Genomic DNA, 20,002 nt, shown 5'->3' with positions numbered 1-20,002 from the left:
AATGGGATATATACCCCATGTACTGCGTTTGCAATAATGATTAACTGATAAGTCTTATAGCCTATTATCAAACATATCGCCATTCCCCAAAATTTACTCTCCTGGACAGGGAGTTTAAACTTCATATAGACCACTGTATTACTTCATTCTCCTAAGGATGAAAATATATTAAAAGGAGACACTGCAACTGCAAGTATAGGCACTGTCTCAGGAAGATGCATACCTCTTATTGTGTGCCTTCAATTCATTTCTGACTTATGGCGGCTTCTTGGCAAGAATTGTTCAAAGGGACAATTGCCTTCCTCCAAGGCTGAGAGTATGACTTGCTCAAGGTCATACAGTGGGGTTTCCATGACTTAAGATGCATATACTTTTCTAGGCTGAAGTAAAAGAGTAGTAACACCTTTAACATGAAGAATAACCTTCTTTGGAATCATTACATTCTCTGATGAAAAATCATACATAGATGAAAGGTGACAATGTCAGAGTCACAGATCTGCCTCTTAAGATGTTGCCTTACATTGATGCTTTAACACAGTCTTGAGGAAAGCTTGATGAAAGCAAACTCCCAACCCCTTCTTGGCTACAAAGGGACTGAGGACAAAGGGCAGTAAAAGCCAGACAAATGATTTTTGATTTCATCAACAGCAACAAAATATCTTCATTTGAGATCCTGGCCATCTCTGTCCTGTGTGAGGCTACAAGCCACTTTAGAAGAAGAAAATATTGTTTGTCAAAAAACTTCTAATTCCCTATGTGGAGACAGGTTTAGGTGCCGTAACAAGCAAGATTCTCCAATGATAGAGTTGGAGAACAAATCCCAGTCCTTTTGCCTCAAAGGATGCTCAGCAATGGCTCCTCCGCATCCTGGAGAGAAGTGTCCAGTGGGGTACCACAGAGTTCTGTTCTGGGTCCAGTCCAATCAACATCTTTAGATGAAGGACTAGAGGGCCTGCTTATGAAATTTGCTGATGACACCAAATACTTCAGAGGACAGGATCAAAATTTAAAATAACCTTAATAGATTAGAATACTGGGTCAAAACTATTAATATTATTTTAATTATTTTCTTATATCCTGCTCTTCTCCCAATAGAGACTAACAAAATGAATTTCAGCAAGGAGAAATGTAACGTACTGCACTTAGGCAGAAAAAATGAAATGCATAGATATAGGATGGGGGACACCTGGCTTAACAAGACTCTATGTGAAAGGGATCTATTAGTCCAAGTGGACCACAAGTTGAACATGAGACATCAGTGTGATGCAGCAGCTACAAAGGCCAACATGGTTCTAGGCTGCATCAATAGTAGTGCTAGATCAAGGGAGATAATAGTGCCACTCTGTTCTGCTTTGGTCAGGTTGCCCCTAGAATACAGTGGCCAGTTCTGGGCACCACAATCCAAGGGGGATAGGCAGATACTGAAAAGCTGGAGTGAATCTAGAGGAGGGTAAAAAGTCTGGAAACCATGAACTATGAGGAGCTGTTTAGGGAAGTAGGTATGTTTAGCCTGGAAAAGAGACTGTTAATAGATGATATTATAGCCCTGTTTAAGTATCTGAAGAAGTGTCATATTGAGGATACAGCAAGCTTGTTTTCTGCTGCTCCAGAGACTGGAACACAGATGAATGGATTCAAACTACAAGAAAAGAGATTCCAGCTCAACATTAGGAGGACCTTCCTGACAAGAGCTGTTCAACAGTAGAATACACTCCCTCAAAGAGTAGTGGAGTCTTCTTCTGTGGAGGTCTTTAAACAGAGGCTGGGTGGCCATCTGTACTAACCTTTTGCAAGAATATCATGAGGGCCTTGTTGAAGGCTTTATGGAAATTAAGATATGCTACATCCACAGCATTTCTTTCATCTACCAAGCTGGTAATTACAGAGACGAGAGAGTCTGACATGATCTTTCTTTGAGAAACCTCCAGGCTGTCTCTCAGCTGAGTTATACATATGGGGGAGACAATATTCTGGAGGACAGGAGTTCATTCAAGTAATTGATAAAGATGTTAAATAGCACTGGGCCCAGGACAGAACCCTGAGGCACCCCACTGGTCACTTCTCTCCAGGATGAAAAGGAGCCATTGCTTTGGATTCCACTGGTCAACTAATTACAAATCCACCTAATTTGTCTAGTCTACTTTTTACTAGCTTTTTTTGCACGAGTATCATGAGGGACCTTGTCTGACCTTATTGAAATCAAAATACAGTATATCTACACCATTCCCTTCATCTACCAACCTTTTGACTCTATCAAGAGAGAGAGATTAGTCTGACATAACTTGTTTTTGAGAAACCCACAATGACTGTTAGTAATCACATTTCTAACTGCTTAAAGACTGTCTAATTATCTGCTCTACAATTTTTCTTGGTATTGATGTCAGGCTGACTGGACAGTAATCATTTGGGTTCCCCCCCTTCCTTCGTGTATTTATTTATTTGCTTTTTTTGAAGTCGGAGACAACATTTGCCCTCCTCCAGTCTGCTGGGATCTCTCCTGTTCTCCAGGAATTCTCAAAAGAGTTTTGACAGATGACATCTCGGGTTGTGAGATAGGAAAAACTATCTTCCTATGCACTGTTTCCATCAACACAGTATTTTGTATACTTGTCATGCCCCCCCCCCCATTTCTCTAACCTAAAAAGCATCAAAGCTTTCTACACAAGGAAGGTGTTCCAGCATCTTGTCATTTTAGTTGCCTTTTTGACACCTGTTCTAGCTACAATATCCATTTTGAGTTGCATACACTTTTAGCTACAGATTCCCACACTGGCAGAAGCTTGGATTGAATTACCCCCAAGTCCTTTCCAACTCTAGTTTTATGCAACAATCCAAGTACAGTGGTGCCTCGGGTTACGAAATTAATTCGTTCCGCGGCCGCTTTTGTAACCCGAAAGGCTTCGTAAGCCGAAAAACCCATAGGCGCTAATGGGGAAAAGCCGCGATTTCGTGTGAAATAGCGCCGAAAAGCACCAAAAATTTTTTCGTAACCCGAAAAAACATTCGTAACCCGGAACAATTATTTCCTATGGGATTTTTTCATATCCCGGAAATTTCGTAACCTGGGTATTTCGTATCCCGAGGAACCACTGTATGGTTGCTTCTTGGATTGCATCATAAAGCATTATGATTCTGGTAGTTTTACAGTGCGCCCAGGCGCCTCTTATGCAGCTTCCAGCGTATGCTGGAAGCTGCACTGGAAGCTCCGGTGCCGCATGCCAGAAAAAGCAATGGCGCACATGCTACTGCCGGCACGAGCCCCACTCAACTGAATGGGGCTTGAGTATCTGCATTTTTTCCCTTACGCGGGGGTGTTGTGTGTCCAGAACGGATCCCCTGCAGAAAGGGAGGGCGGACTATATGTTGAATACCTTAACCATTGATTCCAAGCATGGACTTTGTTTTTTCCACAGCAGTTGAACATTAGATCGTTTTCATCAAGCTGTCCACTATAAACCCAGTCTATTACCTGATCAGTCAACAACAGTTGTGTGAGTTTACAGCAGTGTGTGAGTTTACAACCCTTTGCATATTCATCTTTTTATACTTGTTTACGTTGAACTACGTTCACCATTTTAATGTTCATTTCCAAATCTGGAACGATCATTTTAGGGCTTTTTGCTGTTCTTTTCACTTTCCCCACTCTAAATAATTTTGTTTCAACAACAAACCTTAAGTTGTACTCAGAGAAATCTTGATCCAACCCAGAATACTTACAAAAAGTGCATATGAGATTATTTTCTCCCTGAACCTCCAGTGATTTAGTTGTATTTTTGTTGTGTGCCTTCAAGTTGTATCTGACTTATGGTAACCCAAAGGTGAACCTATTATGGGGTTTCTTGACAGGTTTTGTTCACAGGGGGTTTGTCTTTGCCTTCCACTGAGGCTACAAAATTGTAACTTCCCCAAGATCACCTAGTGGGTTTGTATAGCCGAGCACAGATTTGAATCCTATTTTTCAGAGTGGTAGTCAGATGCTCAAACTACTACACAGTGCTGGCTCTAACTCTAGAATTGCATACCAATGTAAAATTCATAACTATATCCTTCCATATTACCCTTTAAGAATTTTCCATCTTTCAAAAAGTTATTAATTACAAGCCTGTCTAGCTTCTGTGTATTCACATACACAATTTTGAGAAAGGTTTTGTTGAACCAAAGATTGAAAATTATCAAAAAGCAGAGCAGTGTCGTCTTTTAAACATATTAAGCCTGAAGTAATGGCTGAGTTATTTCAACATTTTGCACTCCTATGGCTGGAATCTGACTGTAAGTTAAATGCCTTATGAACGTCAGAAGGAAAACAAACACAAGTATGCTGCCAAGAAAAACTCCTATGAAACAGACATATGATTCTTGCTGGTATGTTGTGGTTCTATATTGTAGCTCTTCTGGGACTGAACTAACAAGTAGATCTTTCACATTTTCAAGTGATCCATTGTTGGGCAGTGGATTGATTCCCAACAGATGACACAACAGGGGATATACATCTGTGGAATTCATTGCTTGTTTGGTGATGTTCTTTGCAAAGGCAGGCCCATGGGCTAAGAACATAGGATGCATTTCTGGTAGTAAGTTATCATATCCATGGTTACCTACTAGAAAGAACAGAAGTTCAAATTCAGTGCCATCTGAAACCATCATAAAAATTTCAAGAGAACATTTGGCTTACTACACCTCTTTCTCAGAAAGCAACTGATACAGAATGTAGTCCTGTAGAGTTATCTATTGCAGTAGTTTTTATTGGCACAGTAGAAAAGTGCAGGAACTTTAGTCCATACTCTCTTATTTAAACTCAGTCCTATGAACAAACATTCTTTAATTAGCGTAGTTTGCAGGCTTACAGGAAATGTGTGATGTGACATCTGTTCTGACTGGAATAATTTATATAATTCTACAACGTAATGATGAAAGAGAAGACTGCAATAAATTTACCAGTTTGTCATATTTCACTACAACGTCATCCCATCAACACTGACTTTTGCATTTATTTACCAAAAGACTTTGTACTTTACACAAATCCCCATGGAAGATAACTGAGCATGTAATAATGAAAGAAAATAGAAAAACAGCACACTAGATTATGGCATATTAAAAATCTTCTTAGACCAAAATACAACCTTCTAAATATTAATTTGGACATCACCAACATGATTGTCAAATGCAAAAAGATCTGGCACTTCTGCTTGTTCATAAACATAAACAAGGCTCTATAATCTCATGATTCATACCTTCATTCCTGAACAAAACTTAACTGTGGAAAAAGTATGTATACATTATGTATACAGTAGAAGAGTGAGAGATTAATTCAGATGAACTTCCGTATCCATGAGTTCTGTGTTCACAGATTCAACCAACCACACCTTGAAAATACTTTTTAAAATTTCAAAAAGCAAACTTTTGAGATTTTCGTCATTTTACATAGAGACACTAATAGGACTTGAGCATTCTTGGATGTTGGTATCCATGAGGGGTTCTGGAACCAAACTCCAGTGGATACCGAGGGCCCACTGTAAGTCCAAATTGCTGTTCATTTTTTAAAAAAATTATGAAAACTGATGTACAAAATTATAGAGTTGGAAGAGACCACAAGGGCCATCCAGTCCAACCCCATTATGCCATGCAGGAACTCTCAATCAAAGCATCCTCAACAAATAGCCATCCAGCCACTGTTTAAAAACCTCCAAAGAAGGAGACTCCACCACTTTCTGAGGGAGTGTGTTCCTCTGTCAAACAACTCTTATTGTCAGGGCATTCCTCCTAATGTTTAGGTGGAATTTCTTTTCCTGTGCTCCATCCTCAATGTGATACCCCCTCAAATACTTAAACAGGGCTATCATATCACCTCTTAACAATTTCTTCTCCACATCCCCAGCTCCCTAAGTCACTCTTCATAGGGCATGGTTTCCAGATCCTTCACCAGTTTAGTCACCCTCCTCTGGACATGCTCCAGCTTCTCAACATCTTTTTTGAATTGTGAATTTTAAAGATAAATATCTTTCTTGTTTTTGAACCACTTTAAAGAATTAATCCCTCTTTTCAAGCACTCTCTTGGAGTACAGTACTTAGGTGTACTCCATAAACACACTACAAAATAATTACTTTATATTCCATGTAATGGTCTCAATGGGACTTTGCAGTTAAAGTCCTTTTTATTCCCATTTTTTAGAATAATGTTTAGTTTGAAACACTGTTTACAATTCTTGTCTATCCTTATAGTAACCCTGTGAGGTAAATCAGACTACCTTTAAACACAGTAATGCAGACACCTCATGCCGTTAACAAATAAATAATTAATTGCTTAATATATTATTGTTGTGCTTGAAGGGACAGAATAATTTGACTGGTCTTGGGTAATATTAATTTCATGGTGGGTGGGGGAATGCCATTTGCTGTTCCATCTCAGGTTGCAAAATATCATGAGCTCTTTCTGTCAATCAGTAAGACTGACAGGGAACAGAAAATTTCAGCTAGCTTTCCACTTCCAGATTGCTGCATCATATTGGCTTTCAGTGCAAATTTAAACGTCTGGAATAAATCTGTGAAATAGGCCAAAATTGAATGGAAGAATACTTACATAAAAACTTATCAGACTTGTTTTGCAAGATTTCCCATCCTTCATCAGCAACTGCTAAGATGGGTTGAATTTTATTGCTGTGTTTGTAATGAAGTCTAGGTGGAATATCCTCTTTCTTATAGACAGTCATATGTGGATGAGCATTGTCTAAAACTCTGTATACTTCATCAAATTTGCCTTTGGATAAATCAAAAAGAAGGATTTAATACTAGGATCCTGACATATTACTTATTTTACATGCTTCAAAAAGCACAAAAACCATACAGGTAGTCAAGAAATGTATAGTTATTAACATATCCAACTAATATAAACCTGTAGCATTTTCATGAAACTCAGTTTCTTATCTTTTGTCATTTATAATATGCTTCCTAATGAAATCAGTTGGCTTTTCATTAAGCAAATTAGAAAAGATTTATCAAATTACCAACGACTTCTTATAAGGTAAAGAATGTGCTTGTGCTATTTATAGCATACAGAACATGTGGATGTACAGATTTATTCATGTGGAATGATGCTAGAAGAGACATAAACATTTGCTTTTATTCCTGGACAATGGAAGTCATTTTTAGCAGTGAGATGGATGGATTTTAATGATTAATATCCCCAGTATAGATTTATAGAAATGGCTGCACTATGGATATATAGAATTGAGCTTTTGGAGTCAAGGTTTTGCGAGAGAGAGAGAATGCTGAACAGGATTTACAATAGAAATGTTTATAGAACAATTTGACCTTTGCACGCATCAAGGTGTCTAGTTTACTTTGAAAGCCAAAACAACTAGAAGCAGCATCTTTGGGGGGGGGGGGAACAACACATAGGTGATAAGGAGTGATGGAATATTCCAATTGTGCCTAAAATGTATTTTAAAATATTCAAAAATCTGTGTCCTGATTGTAAGAAAGTTTTGTACGTCTGCACTTTGAACCAGCCAATAGAATGTATTGTTAGAGACCTCCTTGTTGACATTACTCTATGAACAGCCATTTTCTTTGGTTCTTCGCCTCAGTATTTGGAACCTGAATTTCCACTGGGGACTTTTTGCCGGAAAATAAACAGTTTTGGATTCTCAGCCTTCTGGGTCCTGTTGTCCCTCTGCTCTGTAAAGCCAGTGGACTTATTGAGAGAAAGTCCAGACTTTTAAGAATCCCACAACAGCAGCCTCTGCTTCAGAGATCGAGAGTGTTCTTAGCTTAGGGACAGCAGTTTAATAACATCATGTTTCTTGGTCTGGAAGGAATGCAGAAGTGTTTGTCACACATTCTGGGATTGGTTAAACAAGAACAAACAACAACTGGGCATTCATTTTTTAGTTCCCATTAAAGGCTAAAGTGTTGCACACAACCTGCTCAGCTCCCACTGACTTCAACAGGATTTAAGCAACGTAAGTCTACAAAGAATTGCTGTTGTGGAACCCTAAACTTGAACATAACAAGGAAATAAACCAGAACTCCCCCTGTACTGCCTTAGTAAACAGTTGAAGGGGGAAGGGGTCCCCAAACCTGCTGAAATTGCCCCCAAATCATTGCAAAATTTAATACTGGTAATTATTTCTTATTGAAAACTGGGGGGGGGGGGGGAGAGACCGGTTTTGCATAGGCAAGAATTTTGTAAAGTACAAGTAAAAAAAAAGCTCCATCAGGACTAGCCTGGAAGAAGGAAGAGCCCTCCCTCCACTCCATCTGCCTTGGTCCAGGCCTCAGAGGGAGAGAAGAACCACTGGACCTCATCCCCTTTCCCTCCACCATTCCCTTCTCCTTTTGTGTCGTGTCTTTTAGATTGTAAGCCTGAGGGCAGGGAAATGTCTGATTAAAAATAATAATTGTAAGCTGCCCTGAGAGCCATTAGGGCTGAAGGGTGGGATATAAATACCTAAATAAATAAAAAAACAAATGAAAACATTTAATAACCTACTATTAAGAATTTGCAGATGTGAATAATTAAAAATAGTATTATACAGACAAGTTCACAATGAATTCTCAGGAGCTGGTATCAAAGACTAACTGACAGGATAAACTGTATGCTGTCTATAGCAGAAATGCTGAGTCTTTTTTTTTAATCACTGAGCCAATCTTTATCACAAAGATCCAATGGATGCAGAAATTTTATGTATTAGTGAACCAAAGATAGTGCATCAGATATAAACATCAATAAACCTGACAGGTGTCCAGAAAATGCATATACTGTAGATTTATTCAGTAGACTTTTAGTGATATGCTTCAGAACTGCATTATCTAGCATTTAAAGATGCATGTTTAAGCCTTTTTCTCTGTTTTAATTTAAAGAAGTTGAGACTGTGAACCTAATAGGCCAGAGAGAAAATATTAGGTATGTCAGCACTAAACACACACAAGTTATAAGTACAGTATGTTCGCTTTAGAGTGAGGTCACTTTTTCACCATCTAGAAGGTCACCAGGACCTGTGAGCCAAACAACCTATTCACATGTGCTAGAGGAAAGCTGACATATATCATGTGAAAGCACTCCTAAGTGGAGAAAATAATTATTATTTTCTAACAGAAAATAATAATTCCTATACATTTCCTACTATTAAAGACTTGTAGTCCTAATAGCCTATTATTTTCTGTTAAACCATTACTTCTTTAAAACTTTAAGTGTTCTCTTGATATTGAAATAAAATGCTTTATTTTTTTAGTCTTTATCAAGATGTCATAGTTCAATGCAATATGCTTTGAGATATCCAACCTATTTTTCCCTTGATACAAAATCAGAATCTGTCTAAAGCAATCTGTAATGCACCGCTGTGTCAGAGGTGTATAGCTGTCTGCTATATACAGTTTACTGGTAGTTAAAGACTTCATAAACACTTGCATTTTAAGCTGATAATGCTCAGTAATCTCCCAAAATCAGAAGAAGCAAACTGTAAGATTGCATCATGATTATACAATTTAAAGATTTAAAGAAACTGGATGAGCAAAAACCCAGGTGGCTATACCAGGTTCCATGAAGACCTGCAGCATATGTTAGGAGGTTCTTAGCATAGGCACAATGCCAATGCCACTATGGTTCCCATTTACTCCACATACTATTGTCATATACAGTATCAATATAGGCAGTGGCACATGGATTTAGAATCCTTTAAATGGAATGCACACTCCCAACATCCCAATAAACTAGGCTCCCACTCCTCGCCTTTCTGATTTTAACCTAAAGCAAAGCAAAGTTGTCTCTTCTATCTCCTACCTTCCTGAGGTAAAATAGCAACAGCAGGTGAATGGTCAATCATTCTATAGAGGCTTCTGTCCACATAACGATCAAGCTCTATGATCCTGTCCCTTGAGGACTGTGCCATTCCGTGGTCGCTTGTGATGATGATATTCAGCGTATCCCACAAGTTTGCTTTCTTCAGTTCTGACACAAGATAGCCCAGCTTATTATCAATATCACTAATCACTGCCCGCATAAGATGATTTTCTGGACCCAATATATGTCCCATGTCATCTGGCTGCTCCCAATAGAGTAATCCAAGATTTATGGGCTCTTTGGACATAAACCACTCAACAAGCTTGGAAATTCTCTCTTGAAAACTAACAGATTCATTGTAAAGCATATAATGTGTGGGAAAGACACCATGTATTTTTACGTCTGTTCCAGGCCACATTGCAGCTCCACTTCTATGTCCTTGCATTTGATTAGTGATCCATATTGGATAAGCATCTTCCCAAAATTTAGAATTATGTATAGTCATGTGGTTCATGGAAAAAGTCTCATTCAAAATTGGATCATACATCTCATTAGCAACTATACCATGGCTCTCTGCATAGAGTCCAGTCACCATTGTGTAGTGATTAGTATATGTCTTAGTAATAAACACATTGGTAACTTGTTTAATATGAACACCATTCTTTATGATGTACTGGAAATTTGGTGTTGGGACTTTATAGATGTAGTCCCACCTAAACCCATCAAAAGATACAAGTAACACTCTTCTCTGGTCTTGCAGAAAACAAAGAGTCATTGGGAAAAAGAGTGTACAGATTACCAAGAATCTCCAAGAGACTTTGGAAGTCATTCTTGCATGAAATGTTGACCCAGACACAAGGTTAGTATCTGTACAATAAAAATGCAAAACAAATTGTAGAGATTAACAAGTAAAATGTTTCTAAATCAATGTTACCTGTACATTCACACTCAGCGTCTGATTTGGTTTCAGAAAGAATCAGATTAATTTATGCTCCTAGGTAATTTTTGGCTTTCCTTGGTTAACAAAGTTAACTTGCTTACCTAAACAGCTTGAACCTCTTGTTTTGCAGATGTATTGCTGCAGTGCACAAGTTTTAAGCTTGTTGAATTGCAGGATTACTTACCCATTACTCTTCCGCTACCAACTTTAATGTATCACAAGTGGAGAATAGGCAAACTGCAATAAAGATCAATAGTTCCAGGAACAACACTGCAGATTAATAAAACCTAGTAGTATTTTAAAGTTATTGAAGAAAGTGAGACACATTGCAAGAATAAGGCAATAAATGTTGATCAGGTCAAAAGCCTAGCCCACTTTCCTCTATAGCACCAATCTACAACAGATCTCTAAATGAGAATATGAAGTATTATATTTCAAAATTCATCACACACGTATAGCTGGTTTTTTATGCCATAGCATACACCCAGAACAGTACATCATGAAAATGTCCTTCTACAAGGGACACAAAGCAGTTCAAGAAAAAAACAGTGTTTTTCTTGTTCCTACTCTTTGAAAAGTACAATGTCAGGGCTTGCCAAAATACACCATCCAATTCCTTGGAAGCAGTTGCCATGACTATCTTAGGAAAAAGAAGATGCAGACACTGACTGGAGAAAGTTGCAAGTGTTTTGTTTTCTCACAGTGCCTGACTAAATTACATGGTCCATATATATGTGATGGTGAACCTTTCACAGGCCGAGAGCCCAAACTGCAACCCAAAACCCACTTATTTATTGCAAAGTGCCGTGTCTCTCTAGCTTTCTAGTAACAAACACTGGCAAACTGTGCTAGAGCGATGGCACATGTGTCCACAGAGAGGGCTCTGAGTGCCACCTCTGGCACGCGTGCCATAGGTTCGCCATCACCGATATATACAATATGATGGAATATTTTAAAAAATGAACTGAGTTCTTTTTCAGGTTTGCAGGAAGTAGCAGATTTGTACAAGTGTAAATGGGAAGTTGTCATCAGTGCCCGAGTTAGTGCTTGAAGGAACACAGGTCTCTTTTTTTCCACTTCACCAAGTGACATGTCAGGATATCAACAGGAGGTATTTTATATCAAGGCCTATGCAGTATGGCGGCTCTGCATCAGCTGGTATCTGCCTGGTCTGGATTCTTGTTGAGTCTGGGACTCATCCTCTCTCTCTGTCGGGGATGCTTTGATTAAGAGTTCCTGCATGGCAGGGGGGTTTGACTGAATGGCCGTTGGGGTCTCTTCCAACTCTACAATTCTATGATTCTATTCAGATTGGAACAGGAACTCAGTAGGGCTTTTATAGCAATGTGGGAAGGGAAATATTTTTCTTCTCACCATAACATCTTCTGGTCCTATGCTAGTACTATAAACCTCAGTTTAGAGACTGCTTGCCAGTCCCAAAGCTGAGCATTTAGTGTTACAAAGCATGACAGTGAGAGAAAGGTGGCTCTGGTGTGTGGGGAAAAGGTTTTCTTTCCCCCTTTCTTTCTCCCAGTGGAAACTCAAGGGATAAGCAGGTGGGGCACCATACCCTGAAAAGGTGTGGTGGGTCCATCCACAAGTCCCTATGATTCTTTCCGAATCAGTTTTCAGAGCCACATTCATATCCCACCCTCTTCAGGAGACTCATTATGTCACCAAAGGCTTGAGCAGGACCTTCCATTTCCCTTCCCCACCTTTTTGAAATCCCTCCCTAGCATCCCATTTCTGTCCAGGCATTCAAAACAGTACTTATTTAATCCTAGGAGTGGAGACATGAAACCATTTGTTTCAGATCAAGGCTATCTAGCAGAACCTGCATCTCCCTAGACAGCTTGTCTGTGCCCCGAGATCATCATCCCAGTCTCAACATCATCCCAGGCACAGTTGGACATGAGATTTTCAGCTTTTTCAGTGGCTGCCCCTTGACTCTGGAGAGTTTATCACACGGGAGGCATTCCTCTTAATTTCAAATGAAAAGAAAGTGGTGCCAGAATGCAATCATGTGAATTCGCTAGTTCAGCGAATTTACGTGAATGTGAATTGCACTCGAACTGACTTCCCATTGCCCAAAAATAGCTTGCCATTGCCCGAAATTGCATGTGATCACCTCTCACCAAATAACGCGAAACCCCATGATTGCGTTCAGACTGACTTCCTATTGCCTGAAATTGTGTGTGGTAGTCTATCACGCAATAACGTTAAACCCCATGATTGCATTTGGATTGCCATTGGATTATACTTCCAATTTCCCTTGTCTGATAAACCCCTGGAACTCCCTTCTCAGGGAAACCAGAATAGCCTCCTCTGTTGTCCCTCCACTTTTCCCTCCTGGCAGGCTTTTAAAATGAAAAGCTGTTGTTGTTGTTGTTGTTGTTGTTTGGATGGGCTGAGGATGCTGCATTGCATTTAGATTGAACTGTTTTAATTCCTTTTTTTATCATTCCATGTAATTTTATCATGTTTAAATGTAGTTTTAAATCATTTTAATATTGTCAGTAGTTTAATCCCACTTTTTGAATAGAAGAATGATGAAGAATAGATAAGGAGACATAGGTTCAGAGGAAGGATTTTCTTTGAGTAGGTATGAGATTGTGGAAGTTCTTAGTGATCGATAGCAGTCGATATAATCACTTTAAGGATGAAGATACGTAAGGACAAGGTGACCTATGTTTTGATGTTTGCACTGGAGGACTTAAGATTCCTAGATCAAATCTGAGAATAATCGAATCAGCAAAAGTCAAAGGTGCAAATGTGGAGGGACAACTGTAGCATAAACCTTTCTCCTTTCATCTCTGCCTCTATCCTTCAAGGAAGTTCAGATAAAGCTGAAAGGCACCTGATTTTGGGAGCTAAGCAGGGTCAGCCCTGGTTAGTCCTTGGGTGGGAGACCACCACCAGGCTGCATTTAGCCCACCTCTGAGTCTTAAGGCGAAGTCACACAGATTACTTCACTCTTATGGCGCTGCTGTTCCACTTCTCCTGATCTGTCTGCCTCCTGTTGCATTCTGGGGCTTGTAGTCCAGTGAGGCCTGAGGACTAGTCTCAACGCCCCTCCTTAAACTGCAAATCCCAGAATGCAACGGGAAGCAGCCAGAGCAGTCAAAATGGAACAGCAGCGCTGTAAGAGTGCATCTCTTTCTGGCTCTTTGCTATGGCATTCTGGGAGTTGGACAAACTCCAACTCCCAGAATGCCATAGCAAAGAGCCAGAAAGAGAGTTAAAGCGGTACCAAATCGGGTGATCTCTCCAGTGTGGCTGCTGCTCCTGATGCGGGGGTCAAGGGCAGCAGAGGAAGCGCCATACCTTTCCACAGAACCAACAACAGCAACAGCAACGTAGGCCTCCTTCCTTCCCCTATCGCTGCTGTCTAAACACAGAAGCCCCGCCCTCTCCGGACGTAGCCACGCCCACTCCGTGCCTAAAGCCACGCTCCCCTGAAAGCTCGGCCACGTCCGATTGCGCAGGCGCAGTCAGCCACTATCGCCCCCGCGGCAGCTGGGCCGTGTGTCATCCAAGATGACAGCTGCGCCTGCGCAGTCGCATTTTACGGTGCCTAGACCTCCCCTTATTAGGACACCTGCTGGCGCCCCCTGGCGGGGAAGTGTGGTCGCCTTCTGTTGGCTCTGCTTCATAGAATCGTAGTAGAGAAAAGGCTCAGTCCAACCCCTTTCCGCCATGCAGGAACTCTCAGTCAAAGCACTCCTGGCAGAGGGCCATCCAGTCTCTGTTTAAAGGGAGGGAGACTCCACTACACTCCATTGAGGGAGTTTGTTCCACTGCCCAACAGCCCTGACTGTCAGGAGGTTCCTCCTAATGTTGAGCTGGAATCTCTTTTCCTGGAGCTTGCCCCCATTGCTCCATGGGGTCCTGTTCTCTGGAGCAGCAGAAAACAAGCTTGCAGTGGCATGTAAATGTATTACTTTGAACTGATCTCTGAAATGGATCAAGAGCTAGTAAAAAAAACAGCAGTAGCAGCAGCAGAACTGGTCTAAAGAGAACCCACACCTTTTAACACCACCACACTCAGCACTTTCCAGCCACAGATGAGTCCTGCAGCTCAGCCAGGGGTCTGCTCTTTTGTCAGTTCTTACAAGGCTTGCTTGGGACTACGTCTTGGCACCTGCGCAGTCCCAAGGCTCGCCTATGGAATGAGTGGGCCCTCCTTGGATCAAGTGCGGTCTGCGTGATTTGCAAGCATAGAAAGAGCAGCCTTGCACCAGTTCTTTCTAAAGAGGTCCACTTTGGACTGCTCATATGTGCATGCTGCTTGCAAAGTGAGCTGAGTAGAGAAGAAAGATGCCATGATGCTGACTACTGACTTATGTTGGTAACCAGCCTCAAGTCAATCCCGACTCCTGGTGACCCTGTGGATGACAGGTATCCAATACTCCCTATCTTCCACTGCTCTGCTTAGGCCCTGTAAATTCATGCCTGTGACCTGAATAGAGTCCATCCACCTAGCATGGGGTCTTCCTCTCTCTTCCCTCCACCTCTGCTAGCATTGTTGTCTTTTCCAGTGAGTAGTGCCTTCTCAGGATGTGGCCAGCCTCAGTTTAATCATCTTGGCTTCCAGGGAGATTTCTGGCTTGATCTGCTCTAGGACCCATTTCTTTGTCCTTTTGGCTGTCCATGGGATCCTCAGCACTCTTCTCCAACACCGCGACTCAAATGAATTGATTTTCCTCCCATCTGCTTTCCTCACTGTCCAGCTGTCACAACCATACATGATAATAGGGGAAACAATGGCTTATAGGATTCTAACTTTCACACTCAGTTGTATATCTTTACATTTTAGGATCTTTTCCAATTCTTTTATAGCCGTCATCCCCATTCCTAGTCATCGTCTTATTGCTTGACTGAAGTCTCCATTCTGATCAATGACTGACGTGACCCACTAAAGCGAAGATATCCACTTCTGGATAGGATCATACTTGGCATGCCTGCTGCTAAAATATGCACCACGAATTTCTTGACGCTTCTGCCAAAGATGGATTAATAGGCTGCTTACCAAAAAGGGTGGCCTATTTTCCTCCGGAACGAAGCCACAGCCGCCAAACCGCACGGCTTCTGTACTGAGGAAAAAGAACCCAGAAACCCCAGGTTCTTTTTGTGGCGCAAGGCCAACGTAACGAGTGCGCCACTATGTAAGCGCCATACGTCATGCGGCGCTTACATAACAATGGCGGTGCCCGTGTCCATGGGGCAACGCCATTGTTACTGCACCACACCATGTTAGGGTTAGGGAGCATGCAGTTGGTGCGCAGTCTCTAACCCTAAAATCAGCACCAGCATGGTGCTTCATGCCCATTTGTATCAGGCCTGTAATTGTGCTTTTTAGCATGGTTATCTGTTCCCTCACACAAATGGGCTACCTGCCTGTGCAGAGATCATGACCAGAAATTTCTAGCTCTATGGGCTTGGGGAGAACCCTCTTTCTTCTCTGTGACCCACATGTGCCCTAATGTGTCAAAGTTACTCTTCTCTCAATTTCAAAGACTGCCAAGGAGAAGACAATATGGACCCGAATCTGAAGGCAGGTTGTGTGAGAGTACCAATCAACACTCAACCACCATTACAAGTACACAACTCATTCTTTGTGGTCTATGTGTCTCATGCAACTGGAGCAAAAGTAGTCAAGGCATATAATGCAAAGTCTGATAAAATAATATCAATAACACTTCAGCAAAAACCTATTAATTCAAGTTTATGCTCTAACTACAGAGAAAGAAATTGAAAGATTCGATGCGGGAGTCCAGGAGGAAATTGACCACACAACAAAGCAGGACTTGTCAGTCATAGGCAACTGAAATGCAAAAATAGGAAACACAGCAAAGATTGTAGGAAAATTTGGTCTAGACTCTAGGATCAAGAAATGAAGAAATAGAGTGACTGATTGAATTTTGAAAGGTCAACAGTTTGTTCAATGCAAAAACATTCTTCAAGCAACTCAAGAGGTGATTGTAAGTATGGACATCAACTGATAGCCCAGAGAGAAATAAAACAGACTACATAATTGAAAACAGAAGATGGAGAGGCTCCATTCTCTCAGCGAACAAACAAAATTTATAAAGCCAAGTCTAGATTGTGCCACAAACCATGAAGTGCTGATATCAAAAATTGGAGTAAAGCTAAAGAAGAACACTAAGCCAGCCAATGTGGCAAAATGCAACCTGAAGTACAACCCCGTAGAATTTAAAGATAATATTAAAAATAGATGTGCACTATTAAGCCTAAATTGACCAGGATTCAGAAGAACTCCGAAGTGAAAGGCAGGGACATCGTCAGGAAGAATGCAAAAAGCTACTAAAAAGGTAAAGGTAATGCCTTGACATGAATGTCTAGTTGTAACCAACTACAGGGAGTGCTGCTCATCTCCATTTCTAAGCCGAAGAGCCAGCATTGTCCAAGGACTGCTCTGATGGTCATGTGGCCAGCATGACTGCACCAAACGCTGTTACCTTTCCACTGAGAAGTGGTACCTATTTATTTACTTGGATTGCATGCTTTCAAATCGCTAGGTTGGCAGAAGTTGGTATTAGTGGCAGGAGCTCACCCCATCATGCAGCACCTGGGCCTCGAACTGCCAACCTGCAATCAACAGAATCAGCGTCTTAACCACTTCAGCCACTACATGCAGCTACTACATGCAGCTAAAAGAAAAATGTCAGTGGCTGACAGATAAAACTCTTCAAGCAATTAATTAAGGACAGAGGAGCAGCCAAATGTAAAAGGTGAAATAGATTCAAAATCCTGAATGCAACTGTTCAGTTACTTGTCCATAGGGACAATGGGAACTACTATATATTTAGCTCAGTGGTTGGACATGAGTTGACTGGACAGATGTACAGCTAAACACAACATATGTTGAGGCCAGAACAGGGTAAATGCTGAAAATCAGAAAATATTAGTACTATCTTTTTTAAAATGCATGGATTGTATAATATCGTTATACTTCTGTTTTGAAATCTGTGGTCTGTTTACAAATACACAAAGCACTGTAGTAAAGCAAATCAATGGCTATTCGGTTTTATGGCTGTTAGTAAGGAACACTAATTATTCTTATGTTCTCAATTTATATCGGATTCTGCATGGTCCCTCAGGCTGCTGCGTCCCCACCAAGTGGAGAGGGCTCTGCAAAACAAAACAAAAAAGTATACGATACACATTAGATTATCTCTGTGAACAGAATTCAAGGCCACTTTCAGGTTTGTAATGTAACAGCAGATAAAACCCAAACAGAGCTTAGCCTTCACTTTTCAGTTGCTTCTGTTGTGCAATCAGAAATACAAAGACTTTAAAAGTGGTATTATTTAATACGGCATTTTTGAACCAAGATTGAGTCCCAAAGCAGTTTACATTAATTCAGCCTCCACAAGTACAATGGGCCCTTGGTATCCACTGGTTTTTGGTTCCACAACCCTCTGTGGATACCAAAATCTGTCGATGCTCAAGTCCCATTAAATACAGTGCCAGAGTAAAATGGTGTTCCTTATATAAAATGGCAAAATCAAGGTTTGTTTTTTTATATTTTTGATTAATATTTTCAGGCTGTGGATGCTTGAAAAAAAATCTGTGGATACAGAGGACTGACTAAATTAGTTGCACTTCAATCCCACTAAAATCAATAAAACATAGAACAGTCAATTATTATTATTATTATTATTATTAATAATAATAATACCCTGCCCTTCAGCCCTAATGGCTCTCAGAGCAGCTTACAATTATTATTTTTAATAAGACGGTTATTATTAATAAGTCAAGACTTCAGAAACTAGTTTGCTCTGGATCTACATAACATAAATAGGTGGGTGAGTGTACAATTACTCTAACAATAAATGCAAAGAAATAGAAGTTGACAGCATAAATGGAAGGATGAGATTTCTTCCACAAAATCTGAGATTTCAAAGGGCAATTTAAACCAAGGATGGGAATGCTGTATGATCAGATGAGGGATATAATATATGACCATGATGAAATAAAAAGATGATGAAAGCTTGATGTTTCATCTACAGGGTCTCCATGAGTCATGGTCAACTTAAAGGTTAACAAGCGTATATATCCTGGAAAGAGAAGAAAGAATGATGTTTACAGCTAAAGATTCCAATTGGAACTGATTGTTCTTGATCCTTCTTGTATGTTAAGGAATCCTGCTTGTTGGACCAGGAAGACAGGATAAAGGCAGGAACACTGCCTGAAAGACCAAAGGCAGGAGTGCACATGCCTTGCCCCAGAGCATTCATCTGGCTCCTGTTCCACTGCAGGCTGAAAACATGCACGAGTTTGTGCTCTTGATACCCACCTCTTCCTTCTACCCCACTCCCATTTTGCTTGTTTAATGTTGTTCTTTGGTTGGCAATATGTGCAGTATTCTTACTTTGTCACTGATAAGATCTCTTAAAATGTATATACTTTCCCTGGTTTTGCTTTCATTTGATGTTATTTCCTCTTATATTGCAACCAGAGAGCTGGATAAAAGGTTTACTTTCCCTGCACAGTTGAGAGCTCAATACTGTACTAATTTCAAGATCCTGGGGAATGTTACCACAGTGTCTCTTTTACTTGGAGGAGAGGTATTCAATGGTGGGGGGACCATTTACTCCAAAGTTATGCACCCGAAAAGCTCTGTGGGCTCAAGGCTACTGCCTGCTGCATTCTTCTCATTAGTAGCCAACAAAAGGTCCTAAATTAGGACATTCCAGGGGCAGAGGTGAATTTGGATCTGTTGGATAACAAACCCTTTGGTTCTCTAGAATTTCAAGTCATGTGTCTGATGAATCAGTATGTAGAGAGAGCCAGGGGCTTTCATAGATTAATGTCTACTTCTTCAGACGCATTTGAAGAAGTAGACTTTAGTCCACAAAAGCTTATGCTGCCAACTTCTTTCTTTCAATTAGTCTCAAAGGCACTACAAGATGTCTCTACCTTTGGCTCTCTAGTGAGGGCCCAGGATTGTGGGGCTCTAACCTGAAAATGGTAACGTGCAGATGGTACTATTTTCTATCCAAAAAGATTTCTGAGTTCCTGGTGACACCACATATCCCGGTTGTTTATGCAGAGCCAGGTCTTGGAATACAGTGGCCACTCTATGACATACATCTCCATTAGGGCATCCCAGGATTAATTCACCCAAGCCTAGAATGCTAAGTGTTCCAAAGAGAGACATGCCCAAGTGCTATCTCTAAAGGGGCTACACTTCAGATTACTTGTGTTTACTAATCCCTGATATGTTGAAGGGCGTATATATTTTTAAAGCCTCATAAAGA

The 20,002-nt window shown here is 40.6% G+C and overlaps 2 protein-coding genes across 5 annotated transcripts in view; both read right to left on the bottom strand.

The window, feature by feature from the left end:
- Positions 1 to 3,104: 3,104 nt before the first annotated feature.
- On the bottom strand, positions 3,105 to 14,174 carry ENPP5 (ectonucleotide pyrophosphatase/phosphodiesterase family member 5). 2 transcript variants are annotated; one of them, XM_042446643.1, is made up of 4 exons: positions 14,043 to 14,174; positions 9,779 to 10,645; positions 6,578 to 6,754; positions 3,105 to 4,598 (listed from the first exon to the last, which is right to left on the bottom strand). In XM_042446643.1, the coding sequence occupies exons 2-4, from the start codon at positions 10,605 to 10,607 to the stop codon at positions 4,207 to 4,209; spliced, it is 1,398 nt and encodes a 465-aa protein (XP_042302577.1). In that variant the 5' UTR covers positions 10,608 to 10,645; positions 14,043 to 14,174; the 3' UTR covers positions 3,105 to 4,206. The 2 variants fall into 2 exon arrangements, with proteins under 2 accessions (XP_042302577.1, XP_042302575.1); XM_042446641.1 differs by lacking the exon at positions 14,043 to 14,174 and having other exon boundaries at positions 9,779 to 12,746.
- A 3,070-nt stretch (positions 14,175 to 17,244) lies between these two features.
- Positions 17,245 to 20,002, bottom strand: part of LOC121919149 (24-hydroxycholesterol 7-alpha-hydroxylase) — a 45,939-nt gene continuing 43,181 nt past the window's right edge. For all 3 annotated transcript variants that reach the window (XM_042445442.1, XM_042445441.1, XM_042445443.1), the window contains exon 12: positions 17,245 to 17,870. In XM_042445442.1, coding sequence (XP_042301376.1) covers positions 17,799 to 17,870 — 72 coding nt within the window. In that variant the 3' untranslated portion in view covers positions 17,245 to 17,798. The remainder of the gene's footprint in view (positions 17,871 to 20,002) is intronic.

Source organism: Sceloporus undulatus, chromosome 1 (assembly GCF_019175285.1).
Source record: "Sceloporus undulatus isolate JIND9_A2432 ecotype Alabama chromosome 1, SceUnd_v1.1, whole genome shotgun sequence".
In the NCBI taxonomy this organism is placed as follows: Eukaryota; Metazoa; Chordata; class Lepidosauria; order Squamata; family Phrynosomatidae; genus Sceloporus; species Sceloporus undulatus.
This window is presented reverse-complemented; position numbering and strand designations above follow the sequence as displayed.